This window comes from Electrophorus electricus, chromosome 6 (assembly GCF_013358815.1).
Source record: "Electrophorus electricus isolate fEleEle1 chromosome 6, fEleEle1.pri, whole genome shotgun sequence".
Lineage (NCBI taxonomy): Eukaryota > Metazoa > Chordata > Actinopteri > Gymnotiformes > Gymnotidae > Electrophorus > Electrophorus electricus.
In genome coordinates, this window is record NC_049540.1 from 17,548,593 (window position 1) to 17,572,291 (window position 23,699).

Here is a 23,699-nt window from a genome sequence, read left to right on the forward strand (position 1 = left end):
TGATAATGTAGTTTTAAACATTGTTATTACCTTTTAAATCATTTATCCAATAAAAATTCTGAAAGAACAGTGTTATGGTTCATTGTGGTGTATGTCAAACTAAATATGGATTTGAAGATTTTAATTGCTTTTAAAGTCTCTCCTTAGTGAATAATAATTAGAACATATCCATAAAATCATGCAGCATTTATAGACCATAAGTAATATTTACCACATTTACATCACATACAGAACTGGAGAATGTTTATCCAGCAGGATGTTTTCATGAATTATTACTTATTTGACACATCAAAGGAAATGTAAGGACAACTATGTGAAGAGCTTTATTTTAACATATACAGTACATACATAATCAAAGATATGTACAAAAATGCATTTCATAAAAGTCCCATTCAGTCAATTTCAGTATTTCATCTCAATATCCAGACAATTGTACACCTTGGGGACAAGACCATCTGGATTCTGCTAGTACCCATTGAGATTCAGTGCCTGGAATCAGCATGACTGTTTATCACACTCTATGCACCACAGATACACTGATCTGTCAGTTGGTGAAAACCTACATGGTACCTTTTTCCAAATAAATCCCCAAGCAGATGTAACCTGTTTGTAAATCAGGAAATGCCTCCTTTCCTTTACTGTGAAGATGACAACTTAGACACTTGACGGCTAGATAAAAAATAGCAGATATAAAGGAAATGAACGTTTTGGCTCTTTACATAGTTCTCTGAAAGATGACTGTTTTCACAGTTAAAAAAATCCATTACAATGAATCTATTTACTAAGTTACAATATGCAGGGTGTGACAACTGAATATTTCACCCAATTACTGTTCCTTCAATGTATGTGCACTGAGGGTGTTGCTTTAAAATTAGAAAAAGGAAATGACAACCTAGCTACACTATTACAAGAATACTATAATACTTACAATTACAGTGTGTGCCTGAAAGGTTGCCCCAGCATGACAAAAAACAAAAATGGAAAAACCCACTTTCTCCTAAAAATGTACATGGATCACAGCTACATCTGAAAAACCCTTGACTTAGAACATCAATTATAACACACACTTACCCATCTCACCAGTATAACTCCATTCTCTTATGTCAATAGAGGAAGTGTGAATCATGTGACTCATATGATTTAGTAGTAACAAAGAGGAGCTCTGCTCAGTCATCCTGAAAGCTGAGTATTTACATGCCAGGTAGACAGCAGAAGGTTTGACAGAACGCAAATCTCTGACACAAATTACAATATCATCGCATAGATGCTTTCTACATGTTAACCATGACAGCACAAACTGAACGTCTTTAAGTACGAACACGTAAAAATGGCAACATTCTCAGCTAATGGCCGAAAAGCAGGCCTCCAGAAGAATACAGTGTAGATGAGAATGTAGGAGCAGCTGTTCAGTTGGCGGGTAGGGTGTTCCAATTAACCATGAAATATCTTGGTTGGCCCCCACATTTCTGTTAAATGAATGTAACCAAAAAAGGCAACATGAGAAGAAAACAAATTAACTCGCACAGAAAGAATCAAGAGAAGTTTCACACAGTTAATGACTCAACAAAAAACTGACCTGTTCTTGCAGTTCAATGTAACACTGACCTATAGCCCCTCCTAGAGTAAATGGGAGCCTTCACTGACACATTTGTCAGAACGACAAACACAGAAAAACAAATCATCAACAACAACAAAAGAAGAAAAAAAAACAAAAAACAAAAAACACAGGAGGTGCATGAGAAACAATGAGCTCAAAGTTCAGGACGTTGCCAGGGGAGAAGGTGCGTGTGTCCCCTGGGCTCGTCAGTCCACTTTCTTGCTGCGCAGGTGCGCTGCGTCCAGCAGGTGGCGCAGGGCAGGCACCATGTGGTGCGAGAGCACGGTCAGCGCTTTGCCGTGCACCAGTGTGAGCAGGGTCTGGTGACCTGTGGCCCACACCCGGTACCAGGGCCCGTAGAAGGGGTCTGACACGGCCGGGCACAGCATGTTGTTCAGATTTACTTCCGTCACCTGGGTGGGGCAAACGAACATGTGAGGACGCTGCCTGATGCCATGGCGACGACATGATATAATAGACTGTGTGTGGGATGGGCCATCTGCTACACTGGAATGTGTGAATATGCAGTGGCACGCAAATGAGACACTGGTTTGGAGAGCACATGAGTGTGATAAGAGATGCAGGCCAAATTACACACTACAGTACAATTACTTGTATATTGAATATTGAAATGTCAATATTCAGATAAAATATTTTTATCTTTGAGTTTTACCTTCAGGGCCAATTATATGAAACAAGACTTTATTGAAAATAAGTAGAAATGTACAAATCTCCAGAGAACAATTATATACATTTTGTAGGAAGGCAATCACATATATAGACAAGAATTGTCAGAAATATAGCTAACTCTAAACCCAAACACGGTGCCCAGCCCCCTGTATCCGCACATAAGAGGGAGAAACAGAGAGAGAGAGAGAGAGAGAGAGAGAGAGAGAGGAGTGTGGGTGTGTGTGTGTTTGTGCGCGTGGTGTGTTACCATTCCCAGGCCTTGCAGAAACACAAAATGGTAGAGGAAGAGGATGCCTGTAGATAACAATGCCCACCACATGTCACTCAATGGCTCTGGTTTGTACACACCTAAAAGCAGGTAAGAAAAATATTAATACACATCTCCCACCTATCTGTGCATATAAAATATAATAAGGATTCCTATGTAGCCAGAGATGATTGCAAAGAATGAAGCTGTGAATTCTTTCTGAACATAACACAACACCATTCAGGTAATGGGGAGTACAGCATTGCACTAATATAGCACTTCTAAACTCAACAAGAAGTGTGTATGCGCTAGCTGCTAACATTAGCCATTATTCTCTTTGCATAGACACCTGTAACAGGCAGAGGGCACTGCACTCTAGTCGAGTCAATTGACTTCATGACTGAGGCACTCAGCAGCACGTGTGTGTGTGTTCGCCCCACCGACAGAGCAATGAATGGACACATTGTGCACGTGTGCGTATCTGCATATGGACAAGTCGACTAAAAGCAGTTAACACTGCATTTATACACCAGGGCTCCTTGTCATGAGGAGCGCTCAATCTTCAGCCCCCCATATCTCTTCCTCACAGTGCACATCACCCCTCCCCTCTCTTTCTTTCTTTGTCTTTCCTTCCTTCCAACCCAACCACCCCCCTCCCCCCTTGCTGTTGCATGTCCAGGGCATTCCTCCTCAGGGACCTGGCGTGCACATCCCTGCATGCACACACAAGGCTGTGAGCAAAGTAGAGACTCCTGCCTCGTCTCAAAGCAGAACAAGCCACCCTGCTCATACAGGACCTCTGCTCATTTGACCCGTTTTAACTGTTGCCCATACATTTCTGACATACAACGACAGCATGATCTGATTGGTAATGCAGGACAATATAACAATTTGACTCACTGACCCTATATGACTAGAATGTCTGGGTCTATGTAAAGCCCCAGTTTCTAAAAATGCCTCAGACCATGTGCTTTCCAAGCTTAAGCAACTAACAGCTAGCTCACATGTCCGCCAAGCCTGTTGTAGCCAATGAACAGTAGCGAATCATCCCTTTCAGTGCATGCTCTCTTTCCCAATTCACCCCCCACCCCACCCCATGAAACCATGTTACCTATCATTTCGATCACACCATGCCACACTGAAGACTGGGCTTGGTCGTAATAGCCACAAACCAACACTAGATGGCAGGCTAGCATCATCCTGGTTTATGTCTTTTCCTTCCTTTTTTTGGTTTTACCTGAGCCCTCCCACTGAGCACGTCCTTGTGCTCAAACCATTTCCTTTAACATATATGTGTAAGCAACCTAGCACAGGAGTTGACTTGAATGGTTTTACTTGGCCTGTGAACAGAGGCCTTAACAGGGTTGCAAACAGGACAGTGTGGTATGTGTGCATGTGCAGGTGTTGGCTCCTGACTCCCTGACTCCCACCCAGCAGTTGGCTCCCACCCAGCAGTCACATGGACATGGGCAGTGTGTCGGTCCTGCTCACCTCCTTTTCGGAACAGGTAGACGGGCACCAGGTAGAGCATGGAGTGCTGGATGTAGTAGATCTCCTTCTCAAAGGGGAGCTGTGAATGACCAGACCCAACAGCTCTTCAATGGGCATTTGATTTGACAAGTACAGTTTTTACAAAGGCTGTTGCATGGGGACTTCAGTCCTTTTCAGCTCAACAACAGAAAATTTTGGCCCGGTTTCCCAAAAGCATTGCATTAAGATGATCTTGAGTGATCAAAGCAATACCATGATATTACTATTAAGAAAATAATAAAAATAACTACTATTGAGAAAATAATAAAATCTTACAATCCTATAACCTAAATCAAAATAACACTGCCATTAGACATTGCAATTGTTATGAACATATTACTCATTTTAGACATACTATTAATGTCTTTCATATTTGTTAGTATCACATCAGGATATATCAGATTGGTACTGCTAAATGTTAAGCTCTTCTCCCAAAAGCACCACCAAAAGCATACCAATCTGTGATCTGTGAAACAGGGAGGAGTGGGAGATAGGGGGTGGGTGGCGTGTTGCTTGTGTCTGTCTTCAAACCATGCCTGCACTGTGAAGATGAAGGCTTAAAACTAGAAGTGCCCATGAATAACACTCACAAAACACCCACCTACTAATATAAAAACACACACACACACACACACACACACACACACACACACAGCTTTCACTACAAATTGAACATTTTTACAAATGGACTACATTGTTCATCTGTTCATACCCATACTTTACTGTGAGACACTAGAGGCAGTCCTCCCTACTCCCTGTGCTACCAAATATCCTCCATGGCTCTGCATGTACAGCAGAAGCTACAGTCTAGCCCTTTCAAGAAGATGAATCAAAGCTGGTCTTTTTTCAGTGCTCACATACATACATTTGAGTATCTGGAGTGTCTACCAGCCCACAAACAAACTTTATGTTTTGTTTTTGAGACATTAAGGGTTATTTACATTGGTTATGTCAATGGTGTGATGTGGTGCCAACTTCATATGTGAGATATAAGAACTAAAGCAGCACAAATTAAAAATTCAACTGCACGAACTACTGAGACCAGCTTGGTTTAAATCGAAGACATATGGGGTGCCAACTTAATTCAGAACATTACAAACATGACTTATTTTGCACATCACTATATGGTAATATCTGATAAAATGTATTTAAACCTTACAGCTTTAAACACACCTAGCCTATACTATTTATCCATTAGTTTCAATAGATTTAATCTCTGGCAGAACACCATCTAAAAACAGAATCAAAAAACTTCAGGCAGTTCAACACAGTTTTAGTAGCAAATTGAAATTGGCTTATAGTTGGTACGTTAAGAAAACGACAGAAAAGAAAAGTGTATTTACAGGGATTTTTGCCTGAAAAAAAGTCTCATTTAAATATCCTTAACACACTCAAAATTTTGGAAGTTCCAAATTTTAAGTCTGTTAAGGATATTTAAAAGAAACACTTTTTTCACTACTTGACTGCTATAGATTGTGCTGTTTGCTTCTGCACATCCATAGTCCATCCAAAAACCCCAAAAACCTTAATTTGAATGACCTCCAAAAGGAGGACACATCAGGTCTCCTGATGCAGAATATTTCAAATGACTGATGGCTGACTGATGATAGTCTATCAATGTCAGGTCATTGGGACAAGGGCTTAAAGGTCGCAGACAGAGGTTGGCATGAGTGCACTTTTACCTCAGAACGCTGGCCTGTTGAGATCACAGCCATGCATTGCTGATAGCTAAAAGCTCTTTCCACAAGCTCTCTTGGAAATAGTGGCCCATCTCTTGGTTGCCAGTGAGAGAGTAGATTAGTGAGTGCCTGTTCTCCTTCTCCCTTCAATACTCGGAAAGCTCATAAGATGGCTTAATAGTCTGCTGCCCGACAGGAAATTACCTATGAGTTTTGCTTCCCAAATAAGAATATACCATTTTCAGTGACGTAGAATGTCTGTGGTGTGTGCTATCGGAAACATAATGGCTAGTACCACAAGCAGATGTGAATGAAGTGTGAAGATATGCCTGCTGTCACTATGGCTGTGAGCATAGTATGGTGTCACCATCTAGCCCAGCGGCCCTGAGGCATGGCTAGTACACCCTCCATGTTCCACAGGTGGACATCTGTGATTAGGAGGTCTGCAAATAATCTATTATATAAGCCAAGGATTTATGTACATAAATGGATTCTTTTTCTCAACATTTACTGCTTACCATCAATGCTAACAAAGTGGTGGTGATGGGAGTGGGGTGGGAATGCTCTCCACCAAGCCCCCATTCCAGTAACAACTGCCATTTCACACCTCTGTGAATAAAGAGAAAATCTAAAATCCTAATCTACATTTAAATGTACTGCATAATCATGCTTGCACTTACTTGTTAGGCAAAGTAGTTAAATGACTGAGTAGTTTGTAAGTTTCAAATCCAAGGGCCTGTATATTTTGTATACAAAATGCTATAGGATGCTATAGGATACATTTCTATAGTGCACATATCTATCAAAGTCTCACATTATTTCAGCAAGGTCAGCTAATTCCATCTATATATCTTAGCAAAGCATACCTACAATAGTTTGTCTTACAGAAACTTTGTACATGACATTTTCCTTTCTGGATAACAGCTAGCCTGCACCACTTTTGTTTCAACTGTAGCTGCATTTTGAGGATTATGAAGAGGTGTGAACTGCAGAAGTGTTACTCACTTTTTGCACTGCACACCACTGGTAAAAATAAATAAATAAATAAATAAAATGGGTTTTTTGGGGTTTTTTTTAGAACCAACTGCGTTTCATCACTTAATGATGCCATATTGATCATTGTAATGCAGAATGTTCACACTCATATTCATGTTTTTTGTGTCAAAGAAGAAATAAAGTCAAAATCCAATTTAGGCAACTGCACCTATAACACAAACATTGTGGGCGAGGAAAAAAAAAAAGGGGGGGGGGGAAGCCTTGGGAAGACAAATGCAAGCAAGGTCATTGAAATCAGCAGCAGGCAGACAGGAAATCATTTGGGCATATTGCCACCCACAAATAGGCATGTCCATCCTCAGTTTTAATTAAGTGAGAGTGGAGGTGGACAGCCATGAAGATGAAGCCAGGACACTACAGCTCGTACTGAGCAGTTGTGTAAACTACGTGTGTAATATTTTGATTGCACAAACATTGTCTGTGACTCAATTAATCAAGCTCATTGTGCAACCATACCGGATTTGAATTTTCTATGCATCATGCAAAGCATGTTTCTTTCAGACCATTTCTATTTCTACTGTGTAGCAGCTCAACTGAGCAAAACATTTCTTGACAGTTCAAACAAAAATAAATAAATTAAACAAACAAACAAACAAAAAACAAAAACAAACAAACAAAACAAAAACAAACAAAACCTCCACACACACACACACAACCAACAAACCACGCCCCTATACTCACAGGAAGAAAGTCATTTAGAATGTGTATGTTATCTGACTGCAGCATAGTACTGATAATGGCCATAGATCAATCAGTAAGAGAAAACATCCACAGAACAGCTGTCCATCGCAGAGGAAATGGTTTTTCCTTCTTTCACTAACATGATGTTCCATTAGTGGATAAGAATGGGTTGACTGACTTCCTTTTGAGGCGTTTTTCTTCAAGTTTGTTCCTTGCTTAGATCTAGAGTAATACTTTATGCTCCCTTCCTAAGAACCAAATTCAGACTCAGATTTTTATAAAAGCCACCTTATCCTTCAATTTGACCAAGGAAGCAAGCCTGCAAAAGTTTCCTTGTAAATGTACAGTATTTACAATGTTAGAAATGTAAGATAACAGAGACCTGGGCCACCCTGCCACCACCCCAGGTGCAAAAGCCTTGAGGTGGGTCTATCTGCGAAAGCCTTCTTCCCTCTTCCTGTCCCAGTCCCATTGTGTATTGCCTTAGACCTGTATTCCGTTTCTTTTGGCTTTGTCTCTGAATGGACCATTCGTTTGGTCACAAAGAAGCAGGTGGTCCTCTATCCCAGCAGGCTTGATTGAGGGGCTAAACCAAAGAAAGTCCCCTTCCCCCATCTCCTCCAACATTTGTTTTTGTTTACCTCCTCTAGCTCAGGTAACAGCTCTACCTGGCTGCCGGCATTAGCGTCCAGGAAGAAACCTAAGTGCGAGTGATTGTAAGCTTCAGAAAGCACACAAAACAGAAAAAGCTCTGGCAAAAACAGGAAGGGGGTCTCTGGAGTGCCAAAATTAATCAATCAATCTCTATCAGTGCCCCAAGGACACCCTCCCCCCACCCCGCCTTTTTTAAAGAAACCTTGTTTGCAAATGCTACATTGAAGCAATTTAAATAGCACAGGCCAGGAAACTGACAGTCTCGACCAAGACTTCGGTGTAAATGAGTATGACTACAGGCATAGACCTGTTCTTTCGATGCACATTCCCTCCAGTAAATAAGGCCTTAGTACGAAATCACTGGCACAGTTTAATTGTTGGCTATGTGACAGAGCCCATCAAACAAACCTACATGTATCAGTGGCTGCTGTGCAATACATAGTAATTCCATAAATGTGCGCTAATAAATAGGGGGGGCGGGGGTTCTGTGAAGCCAAGCCAGCTGTGCGGCTAATTCAAACATACATTTGGACTCCTGGCAAGAATTTTGACTTTTCTACTGGCAGGAGAACAAAGCACATGTTTTAGGTCACATAGGTTTTCGAGTAAATATTGGTGCATTGGTCTCTGCCAGTGAACGATGGCCAGCTTTGCCAAATTAACTTCTGCAACATCCATGTTTGCAGTGTCCATACGAATGGGCGAGCCATTAGAGTGCTCTAACTCCAAAGTGGCAGCACTTCACTGAAACCTTAACGGATCTGATTGGGATACATAATGAACGGCCATTGGTATTACGCAGTCAACTGCTCCTAGAAGGAAGTTTGGAAGGATTCAGTTTAGGCTGAAAGAAGCCTGGGCAAAGCTTTTAAAGCAACTTTATAGTGGGATAGTGTATAATAATATAATATGAATTCTAATGTTTATGTATGTGCATGCATATGTGCTATTGATAAACCTATTTCAACATCTCATATCAGGCACCAAAAAATGTAAATAAATCTTTTAGCACTTACTAATCTTGTGTTAACCACTGGGAAGAGCAGGGCCAATAGAGCTCCATTCAGCATGTGGACCTGAAGCCTGAGAGAGAGAGGGAGATGGAGAGATAATACACAATTTTCAGTTTTACTGCCGCACTGGAAAGAGTAGCATTGCCACTAAACAAGCAACCTTGTTTTCATTGCAGTGTCTTCTGCAATGGTTTAGAATACATGCTAGACATTGTGAGATTAAATGCTTTGAATCTTTCTTGTTTTAGACATGCTATAATGCGAGGAGTTATAGAAGGATGCGGGGACGAGTCGCGTGGAACATAAAAATATGTTTTATCGCACATATCACATACACGTCATAACACAGACTAATGGGGTTAAACACCAACAACACAAACGCGTAAACGACAGACTTTTATATATGTATGATAATGACGCAATGAGGAGCAGGTGTGAGACACAGGGAAGGCGTGGCCACATTGACGAACACACACACACACACTCACGAGGAGATGTTCGTGGAGGGGCCATATCATGAGACATGCACTAATAAAAATAACTGGAAGGACATGACACAATTTGTTGAAGTGGCAGAGTATCTAGCACGTTCCAAAAGTCAAATTCTTCAAAATAAGAGCAATGCTGCTTTGGTTTCATTGTTATTTATGAACGCTTTGCAATGTGTATGTATGTATGTGTGTGTACATTATATATAGATAGAGAAACAGATGGAGATAGAAAGTTTTTGGACCGCAATACCGTTTCGAAACAATGCCAAGGCCTATTTTGGTCAACCATTGCCAAACAGAACCACAGTGCCTGGTGAAAATAGTGTCCAACACAAACGTCTGATGTCATCGTTTACAGTCCTTGCTCTGTAAACTGAGCCATTAGGCTGACATCACAAATGAGTAAGCATAGTTGAGGCATTACCATTGGCATATGATACTTGTGTTGAGCAACATCAATCTACCACTACTTATCTCTTACAGCTCCACTGGGAGGCCATACTGCTCCCAAACTGGAAATCTATTTGGCGTTAAATGTAGCTTATATATAAATTCCATTTCAGAGATCTCACCCAAACAACTAGCCAAACCAAATAGCATTACTACTACTTCCCTACAAGTTTCAACATACAACCAATACCAATACTTAGTTCAATTAAAATTTTTTGCCAGGAAAATTTTACTAAAATTAAGTTGCCCATGTGTTCTTGTATGTTTAATTCTTTGATTTAAAGCACAATCTGTTTTGAAAGTCCTGCATCGAAAGAAATTAACATGAATAGACATTTTTACACTCCCAGTTTTAGGCATAAAATTGTTACTTTTTTAAACCTCTCAATTACATTAGATTAGACAATGACAACACAAATTGTCATGGAAACAGTCCATTTGAACCTAAACCTTTTCATTTTTGCTCATGGAGCAAAATATCTCAAAATCTCTAGAGCTGGACCAACTCTTCTGTGTGAATCACCCATGAATTTGTCCACGTGGGTTTAGATCTGGCTTTCTGAGAGAGCCCACAAGGATGTAGCTGGCATTCAGCTCAGGCATATGCCAATGGTCCAGGTCCATGGCCACCTCTTGGAACGAGGGCCAGAAGTGAGCACAGGGGGTGAGCACCTTTGTGTGCAAAGGCGGCTGGGCTGTCACCGGGCAGGCAGCCTCCCCAGACAGCGGAGCCTGCCCACAGGCATCTGTTCAATCACAAGCCCCTGCTTCCCACGCAAGGCAGCAAGCTGGTTAATAGTTTGTTGAATGATCAAGTGTTGTAATGATCAAATTTATAACATTTTTCAATACTTTTGACACTGGTAGCAACTGCTATTTCTGTGATATGCCCAAGTTTACAGCTGTGTTAAATTTGCCATATGCCATCAAGCTCTTTTCATCAAACATTAGTCAGAAGAAGAGCACATGCCTCAGATTACAATGCTTACCTTGCCCCACCCCCCGTGAACACAAACTCAACAACAACAAACAGCAATCTGAACAGCTTTGACATGTGTGTCTACCTTTATTGCTCTAGTGGCAGCGCCTACTCCTTTAAAGCCTGATCTCAGATCAGCATCTTTGTGTTGAGCTCTGTCCTTAAATCACCTAGAGCCACACAGTGCTTACTGATTCTTGACCTGCTTCCTTTAGGGGAGTGCTCAGGGAACTCTGCTAGGCCTTGAGGCTACAGTGAAGTCAGTGGACTACAGGGGATTCAGCAAAGTCTCACACGAGGCAATACCACTCAGCATGGTCTCATGCCTATGACGCCTCACCCTCCCTAGAGGAATCTCTCGCTGCTGTGTCTCATGCCAAGCACAGCAAAGGAAAATTAACAGGGACTTAACAAGCTACCGCTTCTCTGCTGAGAATGTCCCAATACGTATCACATGGTTATGTTTTTAATTCAAATCACCAGAGGAAGTGCACAATGCAGCTTTTTTATAAGGTGTGACATTTCACATGGGTGTGCCAACTGTTCTTCATTATTTATTGTGCAATGTTTTTTTTTCAGGAAGCTTTGATCTAATTACACTGGGAAAGGAGATTTAAAAAAAACTACATTTACAAGAGGGAAACCCTCTTAAATATGGAATTAGTTGTGCCTTTAGAGAAGTAGCAAAATAGAATGAGAGAGAAAGAGCGAGAGAGTGAAAGACAAACAGAGAGCAAGATATTCTTAAGAGGGTAAAAGAACAAACAATCATCATAAACAACTTACATCTTTAGAGCTTCACTCAAATGACACTAATGATATTCCTGAGGGAACTGTGATGAAAACCATCGATTGCTTCTTTCAGCTCAGACTAAAAGTGCTTTGTAATGGAACTGCAAGTACACAAACACTTCCCATCACCATCAGACCAGGCCTGGTAAGCTAGCTCCATTTCCTTAGTGCCTGTGAACTGTTCCAGGCAGAACTAATGAAATGTGCATTCTCGCAAATAGCATGGAACTGTCTCAGACTGCCACCCACTGCTTCCCTGACAAGCAAGCGCACTTCTAGTTAAGGAGACTTAACCCCTAATCTATTTAACATGTGCCGCCAGTCCAATCTTAAATTAGTCTCAGTGGAACTCCCACATTAACTCCACCCAGAGGCTCTCTACCTTGGGTGATAACTCAGACAGGTGACTGGACATTTTGCTGTTTAGAGTTGTGCCAATCTTACAATCCTTCCACCTGATGAGTGGATGACAATGCTTTGTTTGTAGTTAATTTCTTGCTTTCTAAGGTAGTACATTTCAGCCATACCTATGCATCAGCAGGAGATGTGGTACAACAGGAACACCCTATACCATCGTAGTTGAGACCTACTCCTGAATCTATATACCAGAACCCTCATTTCATGAGAATCTGCTACAAAGCACCCTTGTATTAAAAGGGCTATTAAAAAAAAATCATTATTATTATATTATTCACATTTACAGCATTTTGAAGACACTCCTTTTCCAGAGCAACTTACACATTTAACAGTAGGACACTCTGTGTGCTCCCTAGGAATCAAACCGATTACCCCGGTCTAGCTGGGTGCCCTATTATGTGAGCTAACAGGCTGAGGGGCGGGCAGATGGGCAGGCAGACATTTACTTTGAGCTGGTAAATGCAAAATGAGTTTAAAATACTCAAAAAAGACTCACCTAAAGATGACCATGGCTGTTTTTCCAGGTGGACATGCCAGCAGGAAGATCTATTGTGTTGGACAAAACGAAGACAGAAAGGATTTACTTGACAATCCTGAATTCCAATAGAAGTATATTCAGTTTAATTTTGAGTGCATATACAGAAACAGAAAAATGGCAAGCAAAATAATATATAATAATGGAGCAAATACAAGTCTTCATGGAGGTCCACAACAGACAGGTCAGAATCTCTTTTCAAAAATGAGTTATGGTTTACTTCATAGTATCTAATGAAATCAATGCCTATCCAGTGCAAAAATAATGCAAGTAATCTAGGTATAGTACTACAACACAGAGCTGAAGTCACTTGGAACATCATATGCCAGCCCTATTTGAGAATCAGTGGGCAGTCAGTAAAACCATTTTTCTTGGCATTGAAATCACATAATTAGCCAGGTCACTCAAGCACATTGTCCCCTTGTAATTCATGCAGACGGAAAATGGGCGGAGCACCTAGAGAATGTTAAGTCAAAAGTGGATGACTTTGTTCTTGATTTGTCTGACAGCAGGTTAAGTGAAGGGGAAAATGTATATGAAAAATGCTGATACATTGTCAAAGACACTGAAGGTTACTCTCCATGATACGGTGCAAATACTGCACCAGGGAACTTGGCGGTTGCTGTGTCAACACACTGGTCCAGCAGCTAGTAATCTTTAGACAGTAATAGGCACTGACCTTCATGGGGGATTGTTTAATGGCAAACAACAATACAACCTCAAAGTTGCTTGCATCTTGTCAGTTAAAGGACTGTACATGTTAGGGGATACTGGTAAAAAAACAAAAAATAAAACCAACCACACACAAAAAACACCCAAACAACACAACAGCCAAAATCCCTACACACCCACACCCCAACTCACTTTTCTTCCATCTTTAAGAAAAAAAAAAACCCCTTGAAACTAGTATAACTGGATTTTCCAGTCCTACCCATTCAGTACTTGACTTGCTTCCCTGTAGGCTACATTTTCTGAGCCTCATTACTTGGAAATAGACAATGATGCACAGATATAAAGGCAGAGAGAGCAAAGCACTTGATTACATCAGTCTCATTTCCACTTCCACTTTACATTTCCACCAGATTATGAAAAAAGAAAAAGAGAAGAGAAAAAAAATCTAAAAACAGGATGACCAAAGTACCACGCCCTCTCAATGGGTCACTCTCTGGCCTGAGAGATTAAGATGATTGAAATTCACTGACAAGTGGCAGCGATTGGAACTAATGCTGGTAGTTTTGTGTTTAGTTTGTAATGATTTTTAGATATTTTTCAACAAGGGAGTCTCAAAAGCTCACCAGTGATATAAAATGATTTTCAAATGTTAAATGTTAATGTGATATGATCTGTACAGTCAGTTCTCAAAGTTATACACTCCCTTAGACTGAATGCACCAGGAAGGAAATGACAGCTAGCCTCTCAATGGAAGGGTTATGAAACGGTTGCTCTGCTGTGTTTGAAAAATGAAAGCTCTGCTTGATTCCAAGCAATATTGAGACAAATTTGTCTTTATAGCAACATTCCTTGGGACATGCCATGACATGCATGAATTTATGTAGGAAATCTGACTGGAGCACTCATTTATATGGCAACCATTTGATGTTTGCCCTTCATTATTTTCTTTTTGCCCGGAGTTACATTTGGATTGTACAAGTGACCTGAAACAAAACAAATCTATGAACTATGGTATGATATCAGGACAAAACATCACTTACACTATAGCTAACAGTATTTGCCACAAGGAAAGAAGATACAATGTCATTCCGTCTAGGATACACAATGCTATGGAGCTAGGATGTAAATGAGCAGTAATCTTTGAAGCAGAACATTTCTGGCTAGCGTTTGTGTTTGCTATTGAGTAGGGTATATTAGAAAACAAAAGCTTTAAGGCCAGGATGGTGTGACAACAGACTATAACATGAGAAGCGCCTGTCAATAATTAAAAGCAGTGCAGCTCTTAACACAAAAGTTTTTGAAAAGCAGTCTGTGTGAAGCAACAAAAAGATGAACCGTCATATACCAGAGTTGCAGTGCTCATAATGTTATTTTATTTATTATTTACTAGTGTGTGATGGTAAACTGTTTACTATGATTTGCTGATTACATGAAAGGCACTATATAAGTGTAACTTCATTTATTAATTCGCATAACCTCCATGATTAGCAAAGTTATGGAAGTAAAAATCCAATTCTGGAATTTTAAAATCAATCAATTACAATACTCAAGTGTACACACTCATTTTGTAGCCAAAATAAAATTCTCTGGCTGTTTTTCAATATAACAATCCATAAAAATGATGTCCTCAGTCTACTTCCAGCATGGGTCTGCTCATTGACAGAGCAGTGTGTAGCAAAGGTGAACAGATCTGTGACTTAGAGGAGCTAAGGTGGGAGGCACATTTATTATAGCTAATGTCAGCTGTGCAGCATCTAGAAGTGGCAGGATCTAAAAAAAAATTCATATCTAAATTGTGGTGAAATGGAAGACTTCACAGTTTACTGAATAAGGAATTGAATAACATTATTTTGATTTCAGTGAATTGCAACTGCTAACTGCATTTAGTAATGCAGTACAGCAAATGTGGCACTTATGTGACTTGTGTATGCAGTATTTTATTGTAAAAAGGTGAACATGTTGCTAAACACCTGAAATTTAAATTTATATGCCATCTTCTAGAGTAGGGTGAGGTTTTGTTGGGCAAAAATTAAAATTTTACATCTTGGCCAGACTGTAAGGTTTGTTTAGTATTCTACCAGCCCTCCACCCTAAAGCTTAAGTAAAATTTGGACTGCCCACAACTCACCTCAAGATCAAAACCCAGCTTGTTGAGGACTGGGAGCCAAGCAAACATCATGACTCTGGGAAGTCTGCCATTCATTCATGTACACATTATGAGGTACTCAAATATTCATCACTGTATCAAGATTTCAGTGCAGGTGCCATCACATAGGGCAAGAGTGTACATTCCAGTTCTCAAGGACCTGAGCCAATCCAGGTCTGTACCAGTTCCTCATATGTGCTAAATATTGGAGTGTGGCACAGCTCTTAATTACCTCAACAAGATGAAACAGAACAAATGCCCAGTCAGGGTAAGAGTCTTTGAGGAATGCACTGAGAACGTTTGACAGAGATACACCACAGGCATACCAAATTTGGTATGTAGTGAGGCTGATGCAACAAAAGATCAGTATAAAACTTCAGTATTATTACTACAGTAATTACACAGTGATAAGGCAAATGTCTTAATACATACTTGCTCCTCGCATGAGGGCAATTAAGGAAGACTCATGCCATAACAATTATGGTCAAATATAATCAAAACTCCTAATGACATCTGAACAAACTGTAGTCTCTATCTTCTACCCAGCAAAAATAACCAGGGATTGTTAAAGATCAAGAGCATGACAGAAAGTGAATGACTGAGTGGAAAGAGAAAGCAAGAGAGTGTGGGTGAGTGAGAGTGGGAGACAGGTAATGTAAATTAAACTCACATCAGTAATATTTATTTTTTAATTATTACATGTTCAGGATACCAGACATCATGCATCATCCACAGGATTCAGGCTCTGACATAGGTACTTTGTATTTACATGCAATACAAGAAATACTTGTCCAGTCAGGTATTTGAACTATGATTCAGCAAATTTAATAAATACCAGATGTAATGTGCCATGAAATATGAAAACAAATGTCACGCCAGTTTAATTTTAAGCGCCATTAGGAAAGCCAAGACAGAAGTTTCCCCAGATGCATGACACACAGTAGGTGTCTTTATATGCCACTGATGAAGAGTAGCGCCACATTTTCACCTGAACTGGTGAATGATGATGTACTTCTCTTGATATGGAAAAGCCCATAAACCTTGACCTTAAAAGGAACGGTTGATATATATCAGGAAATGCATATATGATATTGGCATGTTCAGTGGGCAAGTCATTCATATAGGCCATGTTTGGAAATGCTTCTATGCGCTTTCTCTCATTTATGAGGTGACTAAGCAGCAACAGAGCTCACATAGGAAAATGTTCTTTCAGCCAAGGACCATCGGTGTTCCCCCATCCCAAGGTGGCGCAGGGCCAATGCCACTCTGGAGTGAAACTGCACCTGTGTGCTGCGCATCCGCCTCTGGTACGCTGCCCCTGTACCACTGCAGACTGATGTCAAGATGGGGCACAAAACAAACCTGATTCTGAGGTAAACCACCAATGAAAAATGTAGGCGTTAACAGAAATGAGTGAAACGTGCTGGGAGTGCTGTGAAGCTTCACTCACTTTGCCACAATACAACCTATTAAGTGAATCATTATTGGCTACATTCAGCAATTGCAGGAATTGAATGCTTAAAAAAAAAAAAAAAAAGAAGAAGAAGTTTAAATTAGCCTGTTCATTGTGATGAGCATTATGGGAAACCTCCCCATCCAATGGATTAACTTGGTATAGAGGCAACTGATTACAGCAGTGATTTAAATTCAGTTGATTGAAATTTATTTTCCTTTAGTTTGTATCAATAAACACCAAAATACATGCCTAACAAGTGCTTTGGCACAAGCTTATTCATTTACTTCTTATTATGTGGCATAAACATATGACCAATTTGCTGTCAGCTGATGTTCCAGTTTGTTTCATTTCCATATGCCCTAGCTTTCTTTTCAAAGATGAAAATCTACCAACTAACAGTCTTCCAACGTTATTCATATGTAGGCCATTTATTAGTCAGCAACATTCTGTTTATATGGCTTATTATATCTGTTCATGCACCCTAGCATGTGAAGAATCATTGCCTTGGCATGGAGGGAAAAAAAAAAAAAAAAAAAAAAAAGTCCTACTACAATTCATGAAATATAGATCCAGATTTGAACAGTTCCATGACAATTTTGATTACTGCCCCACTGATGAATGCTGTGTTTCTTTCCAGATAACACTACACAGTGTGTATTCAACAGTTGAGATGTTCTAACAGCAACAAACAAATGTTAAAATGGAAGAGAGAACTTGTAAGAAACTGCTATTAACGATGGTTATCTTTTGACATAGAACATGTTAGAGGTTTTTTTTTAATGCAGGTAGCTGTACAGTTTATGAACTTTGTAAATGATTACAAAAAAATTATGGTCAACTATTAACCTATACAGTCTAACCTAAACAAATAGAAAAACATTTTAAACCAAACATCACATAACTTGTAATAATTTGACTGTAGCCAAAGATTAGTGTGTATCCAGATGAGTATTCTGTCCATAGCTATTCAGAACTTGAATATTTAATGTCCTTATGGTAACATTTACATGACCATGCACAAAAATGTATTAATGCACGGGAAATGGTCACTCAGTGGCATACACAGAATGCTAGCCTATCAACTCATCTTGCTTGCTTGACTTTCAGAAGGCATGAAATTAATAGGCAATACTAAAAACAAAGTACATAAACTCTTGGCTGCATACTGTGTTTGAACAACTTAGATTTATCTCCCTTATCACTCACTTGGATCTTTACTGTATAAATATAATATTGACCTTCAGGGTGACATCAAAATCAGTCCTTTTGACAAAAAGTATAATATTAGAGTACAACCTTACACTTATAAACAAAGTGATAAGTGATGAGGCTGAACTGTTTCCCATTGCTGTGTATATATTTGTTTACAGACTGGACTACAGGCAAGCCTCTGTACCACACCATATGGAATGCAGAACTGTTTAGATACAACTCTTCACCGTCCTTGCTTTGAGATCATCATCATCATCTTTTTTTCTCTTTTTAAAAAAAAAATACATATAACATATTATTCAATACAAGATACAAATTTGGAGGCCAGAGCTTGACCCTTGTATAGGAGACAGCAGATATACAAAAGTACAATTGTTTTTGGCTGGTGCTGTACCTACACTAGAACAGTATTTAATCAGGATTTTGAAGCTTCTAGCACCACTGTTTGGAGGATAACTGATTAGGAAGATGCATGCATTCATATTTGTAGATCACAAACAGAAATCCTTTAAATGACAAATCTATTTCACATAGAACAGTAAAATGTTGACAAATAGACCATTTCCTCTTCTGTTTCTTTCAAGAGATGGCAGACATAGTTGTGCCACTCACAATTAATAATACTTCTCTAAAATAATACAACGCAATATAACTTACATTTCCACCTACATACTTGATGTAGTATTATGCATATTTTGCCTCACACCAACAGATAACCAAATTTAACTATGAATGTACAGATGTCTTTTTGTTCTTTGTCATCTTCAAATTAGAATGACAAGATCAGGTAAAATAAAAAAGGTACTTTTTTTTTTTTTTTTTAAATCACGCTAAGAGTGACCTTAGAAATATTTATTTCACTGAGATGTTCTTATGGAAGGATACTTCACAACTTTCAAAAGTTTCTTCATTTAATTTAACGCCGAGTTCCTGAGAAAGCTGCTGCAAGACATGTTATATTGCAAGCTATTGCAAGACATGTTATACAAAGAAAACTGGACTGAATTGTTCAACAAGTGGTATATTGGTACTTTTGAGCACTGATCTTACAACAAAAACAATGGCGATTTCATTTAGATAATTTGGAGTGTTTTGTTCACAAATACTCATACAAAATGTCAGGGGGGTGATTTGGGAATGGAACTCAAGTGTACCTAATAAGTCTTAGTTTTAAGCTCAGAACTGCCTGCCCTACAAGTGGTTCATGCCAGCTATGTTAAAATATGCAGTATTCTAGAGCTTTTTCTTAGAACACCCAGCTCAAATATTCATGAATTGTGTATTTTGTTACACGGACAGCCCCTTTTTAAAGGGAGAAATATTTTATTTTAAATATAGGACACCTACCTGTACCATGGTGACAACATGACAGGGATTCAGAAGGTAGATCACCGTCTTGGTAGCAAACTTGAACCCAACCTCGACGCCAAATGTCATGCACAGTGCCACAAGCAACAAGTTCTTCCCCATACTATCCTCTCTATGCCTCCGTCCAGCTTTCACCGCTTCCTTGCATTCTTTTGAAATGTTTATTTTCCTGAGTGCCAAGACAACCTCCACGATAGATATTAAAATAATGACGAACGTTTCACATATTCGTTGATGTGGAGTAATAAAGGCAGCACATTCGGGGCCTCCGTTGCCCTCAAACTTGGGGTCCACCCCGCCATACACCCAGTCCAGCAAACTGTAGATATTATATCGAGACATGTTCCTCTTCTCGTATTGGAAAAGGTAAGAACAAGACGGAATAAAGGACAATACACTGACTTCTTGTCGAAACATGAACTGCAATGTTTCGCCCTAACGAAAATGTCTTCAAAGCGAGTATACAAATATAACAGGTGATTAAAGAGTGCAAGCTAAATCTTTCGGCTTTAACAATTTTGAAAATTAACGGTCAACTGAATTTAGCGAGCAATCTTAACAACGCCCTGATGGGATGTCCTTGCGCGTACAATTCCAAAATGATGTTGAGCAGCAGACGAGCCGAAATCATCGACATCCACTGATTTCTATCTCATCAGTTATTTAAGTGATGTAAGCACGAACTTCATTTATGATATACCAACATAAAGCGCCTTATCATTTCATCAATAAATATGAACAAGACAAACCAAAGACCGTATATCTTTAACTTAGGTAATAAAAATTAGAAGTGATAAAATAGCAGACAAATCACAACTAAAAACATTAGCTAGCTAGGTTGGATAACTAGATAAATCGCTAGATAGGTCCCTAAACGTTAGTTGTTGAGGAGAAAGATGTACACCAGCATCGAATCTTTACAGGTAAAAAAAAATAAATAAAAAATCTCAATCCAGTCCTTTAAAAATTTCTTACGGGCTGTTAGAACTACCCTTACAGATGCTAAGGTCCCCTTACTCTATTCAACAGCTACCCGGCTGAGGTACCTAGCCTTTGGAACATTTCTGGGCAAGCACCCAAAACCATGAAGAACAACACATAGCTATCTAACCTAGCGATCAAATGAAATACAAGAGACTTGCTGATTGAGCTGCAGCGTACCGTGCTAAAATTGTTAGCTAGCTAGGTACCTAGCGTCAGAAACCTGCCGAAATGTCTTAATACGTTCCCAAGTACATGTGCTCCGCAGCTTTTCACGTTGCCCAGTTCACCAGAGGCCCCTTCCCTCCGTCAAAATCTGCCCACCACAACACGATTTCGTTACGGTCAGTTCCCCCAAAATCCATTTTTATTTGTATACTGGTGTATACAACAGCTTCCTGGATTGGATGAGACGAGTGTAACGATTCCGCCCTTTCTGCAAGCATTAGCTGTTAACTCATTCATTGCTGTACGTCACGATGGACTTTGTTTAGAAAGAAAAAGGCTACCTTTAATTTAGACAAAATCATACTCTCTAACACCCTTGAACAGACTTCACTATTCGCGCGCAGAATAAGCAATGTAAAGTTATTTCTGGAATACAAAATTATTCTTTTAGCCTTCCAGGCAGCATTCTCACAAGACAAATCTTGGACATCAAAACAACATAAATATTTTTCATATCTTGACTGTTTCCTCCTTCCCTCAATACGCGGTTTGCTTAGGTGTTCCCTGGTATGTGCGCTAGAAAAAATAACGCGACCTCTTGTGGTGAATTGAATTTGCCTTTTACACGAGAAATAGGTGTGGCCAGAATTATTTTCCGTTTATTTGTTATTGTCTAGGCTTCCAAGTCACAGCTGCCATAATTCTACCAGCAATTTGATGTACAGAGTAAATATACTGGACCACGTTTATACTAACTTCCACTGTGCATACAAGACAGCACCCATATACAGACCAACCGCTTAAATGTGCAAAAATGGTTCTGAAGCATATAAGGGCCTGGCCTGACAGGCTACATCAGCAAGTGCATAGATGATGTCATCGCATGTCTGTGATGGAGATGCCTGACTCCTAGAGAAAAATATTTGTTTATTTATTGCATAATCTAAAGCACAGAATGGGTCTGCAAAGAAGACCCTACCACCTCCCACCAATTAAGATGTTAAGAAAACTCTAACTCCCAAAAGCCTGCTGATCATGACAGAATACCTGGTAAGGTGCTCTTCCTAACTCAGCGACCTCAGACTGTCAGGATCGGCAACATAATCTCCAGCAATTTTGTACTAAACACTAGTCCTCCCAGGGCTGCATGCTCAGTCCATTAATGTTGGCAATGCTGACCTGTTGCTCAGCTGCAAAGCACAGCTCAGTTCACATTATCAGGCTCGCTGATGACACTACAGTGGTGGGCATCATCTGCAACAATGAGTCAGCATACAGGGACATGGAACAGCTGTCCAGCTGTTGGTACAGAGACAACAATCTATCCCTTACTCTTGATCAAACTACAGAGGTAGTTTGGAGGACCTGGGGTGAGCAATCCCCACTACACATCAAAAGCACAGCTATGTAGAGAATCAAAAACTCCAAGTCTCTAATTTTGCACATCATGGAAGACTTCATACTGACCCTCAACACCATCTGCTTAGCCGACAAAGCCCAGCAGCACGTCAATTCCTGCATAGGATGAGGAAAATCAAACTCACCTTCTACCCGCACTACCTTCTATATGGGTACAATAGAGAGCATCTAGACCAGCTGTCTCACAGTCTGATATAGGAACCACACTCAGACCATATAATGGATTGTGAGAACAGCTGAAAAGATTGTGTTTTGGCCTCTTTACCCACCATCAACACCTTCTACCACAATGCTGGTGACCTTGTCTGTTTATAACCAGCATTGTAGAATCTCTCCCACCCCTCACAGTCTCTCCCACCCTTATCACAGTCCCTCCACACACCTGTCATTGAGCAAAAGCAGTGGTGTGCATACCACTTCTGCATAAGCCCCGCCCCCATTGCCAAAAATTACATATGTCCATAAATTATTGTTTGGATCCCTAATATACAGCTCAGCAGTCTTTAAAATACAGTGGCCAGAACAAAAGCGCTTCAAGCTAGTTGTTAGCCAGGCATACCTCTCATAGTTCATATCACAGAAAGTATGTACATACACTCTTCATTTTTGGTTATGATTTATACATGGAGTTGAATTAATGTGAGATTTTCATTGAAGGGTTGCCTTGAAAAGGCTCACTTATATAGTCACCATTCGAAGCTACCTGGCTAAGATAGAAGGGGCCCATAGGCATGGCCACAGCAGCAAGTCCCTGCATCCATGCTAATGAGCATGTTTGATTAGTTCCACTCTCAGATAGAAATGTAATCTATAGTACCAAAGGATGCACTGTAGCCTATATATTTATATAATTTTTTTCAATCCACTTTTTTGTTACCCCTGACAAAAGGTTCCGGAACATCCTACTCCACAACAGTTTCTTCCTGGGGCAGTCAGACACGCTGCTTCCCCTTACTCGCACCTGGACTAGTCAAGAGTTTTTACATCATCATTAGAAGCATAGAAATATCCCATCACTCAGCACACGTGAACATGCACCTTTCCTGCACACTATTACACACCCGCACTATAAATCAGAAAATCATCTGGTGGATTATTATGTCTTTAGAGGAAAGGTTTAGTATACTTCAAAAAACACTTACTTCCAACCAGCTGATGCTTTGAGGATGTTCCCCATATAGTCTATTCTTGACAATTTTTGTTCAGTTTTTCACAGTTTACAGACATTCACCAATGACAATTAAGCAGCTACTGTTATTATGTTACATCATTATGTTGCATTAATTATGTTGCATTATATTACATTATTATGTTGCCAGTGTACCTAGTGTGCTCTAGTCTATGCTACTGTCATTTATTGTATTTATTATAAATGTATTATTGTAAATAATAATAATACATTTATTGTGTTTCTTATTTTTTTCTGCATTTTACTCACACTGCTGTATTGAATGTTTACACTATGT

At 39.7% G+C, this 23,699-nt stretch overlaps 1 protein-coding gene across 3 annotated transcripts; it reads right to left on the reverse strand.

The window, feature by feature from the left end:
* Positions 1-298: 298 nt before the first annotated feature.
* LOC113582635 (transmembrane protein 164) lies at positions 299-21,378 on the reverse strand. Of its 3 annotated transcripts, XR_003411176.2 has the most exons (7): positions 19,645-21,378; positions 12,773-12,822; positions 9,151-9,217; positions 4,026-4,104; positions 2,535-2,635; positions 1,072-2,010; positions 299-669 (listed from the first exon to the last, which is right to left on the reverse strand). XR_003411176.2 is itself a non-coding variant. In XM_035527398.1 (6 exons), the coding sequence occupies exons 2-6, from the start codon at positions 12,784-12,786 to the stop codon at positions 1,804-1,806; spliced, it is 468 nt and encodes a 155-aa protein (XP_035383291.1). In that variant the 5' UTR covers positions 12,787-12,822; positions 20,827-21,378; the 3' UTR covers positions 299-1,803. The 3 variants fall into 3 exon arrangements, 2 of the variants coding, with proteins under 2 accessions (XP_035383291.1, XP_026874317.2); XM_035527398.1 differs by having other exon boundaries at positions 299-2,010; positions 20,827-21,378; XM_027018516.2 differs by having other exon boundaries at positions 299-2,010.
* Between the last annotated feature and the right edge of the window lie 2,321 nt (positions 21,379-23,699).

Excerpts from the sequence above, each read along its gene's own strand:
- LOC113582635 (XM_027018516.2), bottom strand. The coding sequence starts at position 20,082 with ATGTTTCGACAAGAAGTCAGTGTATTGTCCTTTATTCCGTCTTGTTCT. Across the intron at positions 12,823-19,644 it reads ATGTTGTCACCATGGTACAG|ATCTTCCTGCTGGCATGTCC; the intron begins GTAGGTGTCCTA and ends CCAACACAATAG. Across the intron at positions 4,105-9,150 it reads CAGTGGTTAACACAAGATTA|CTCCCCTTTGAGAAGGAGAT; the intron begins GTAAGTGCTAAA and ends GGTCATTCACAG.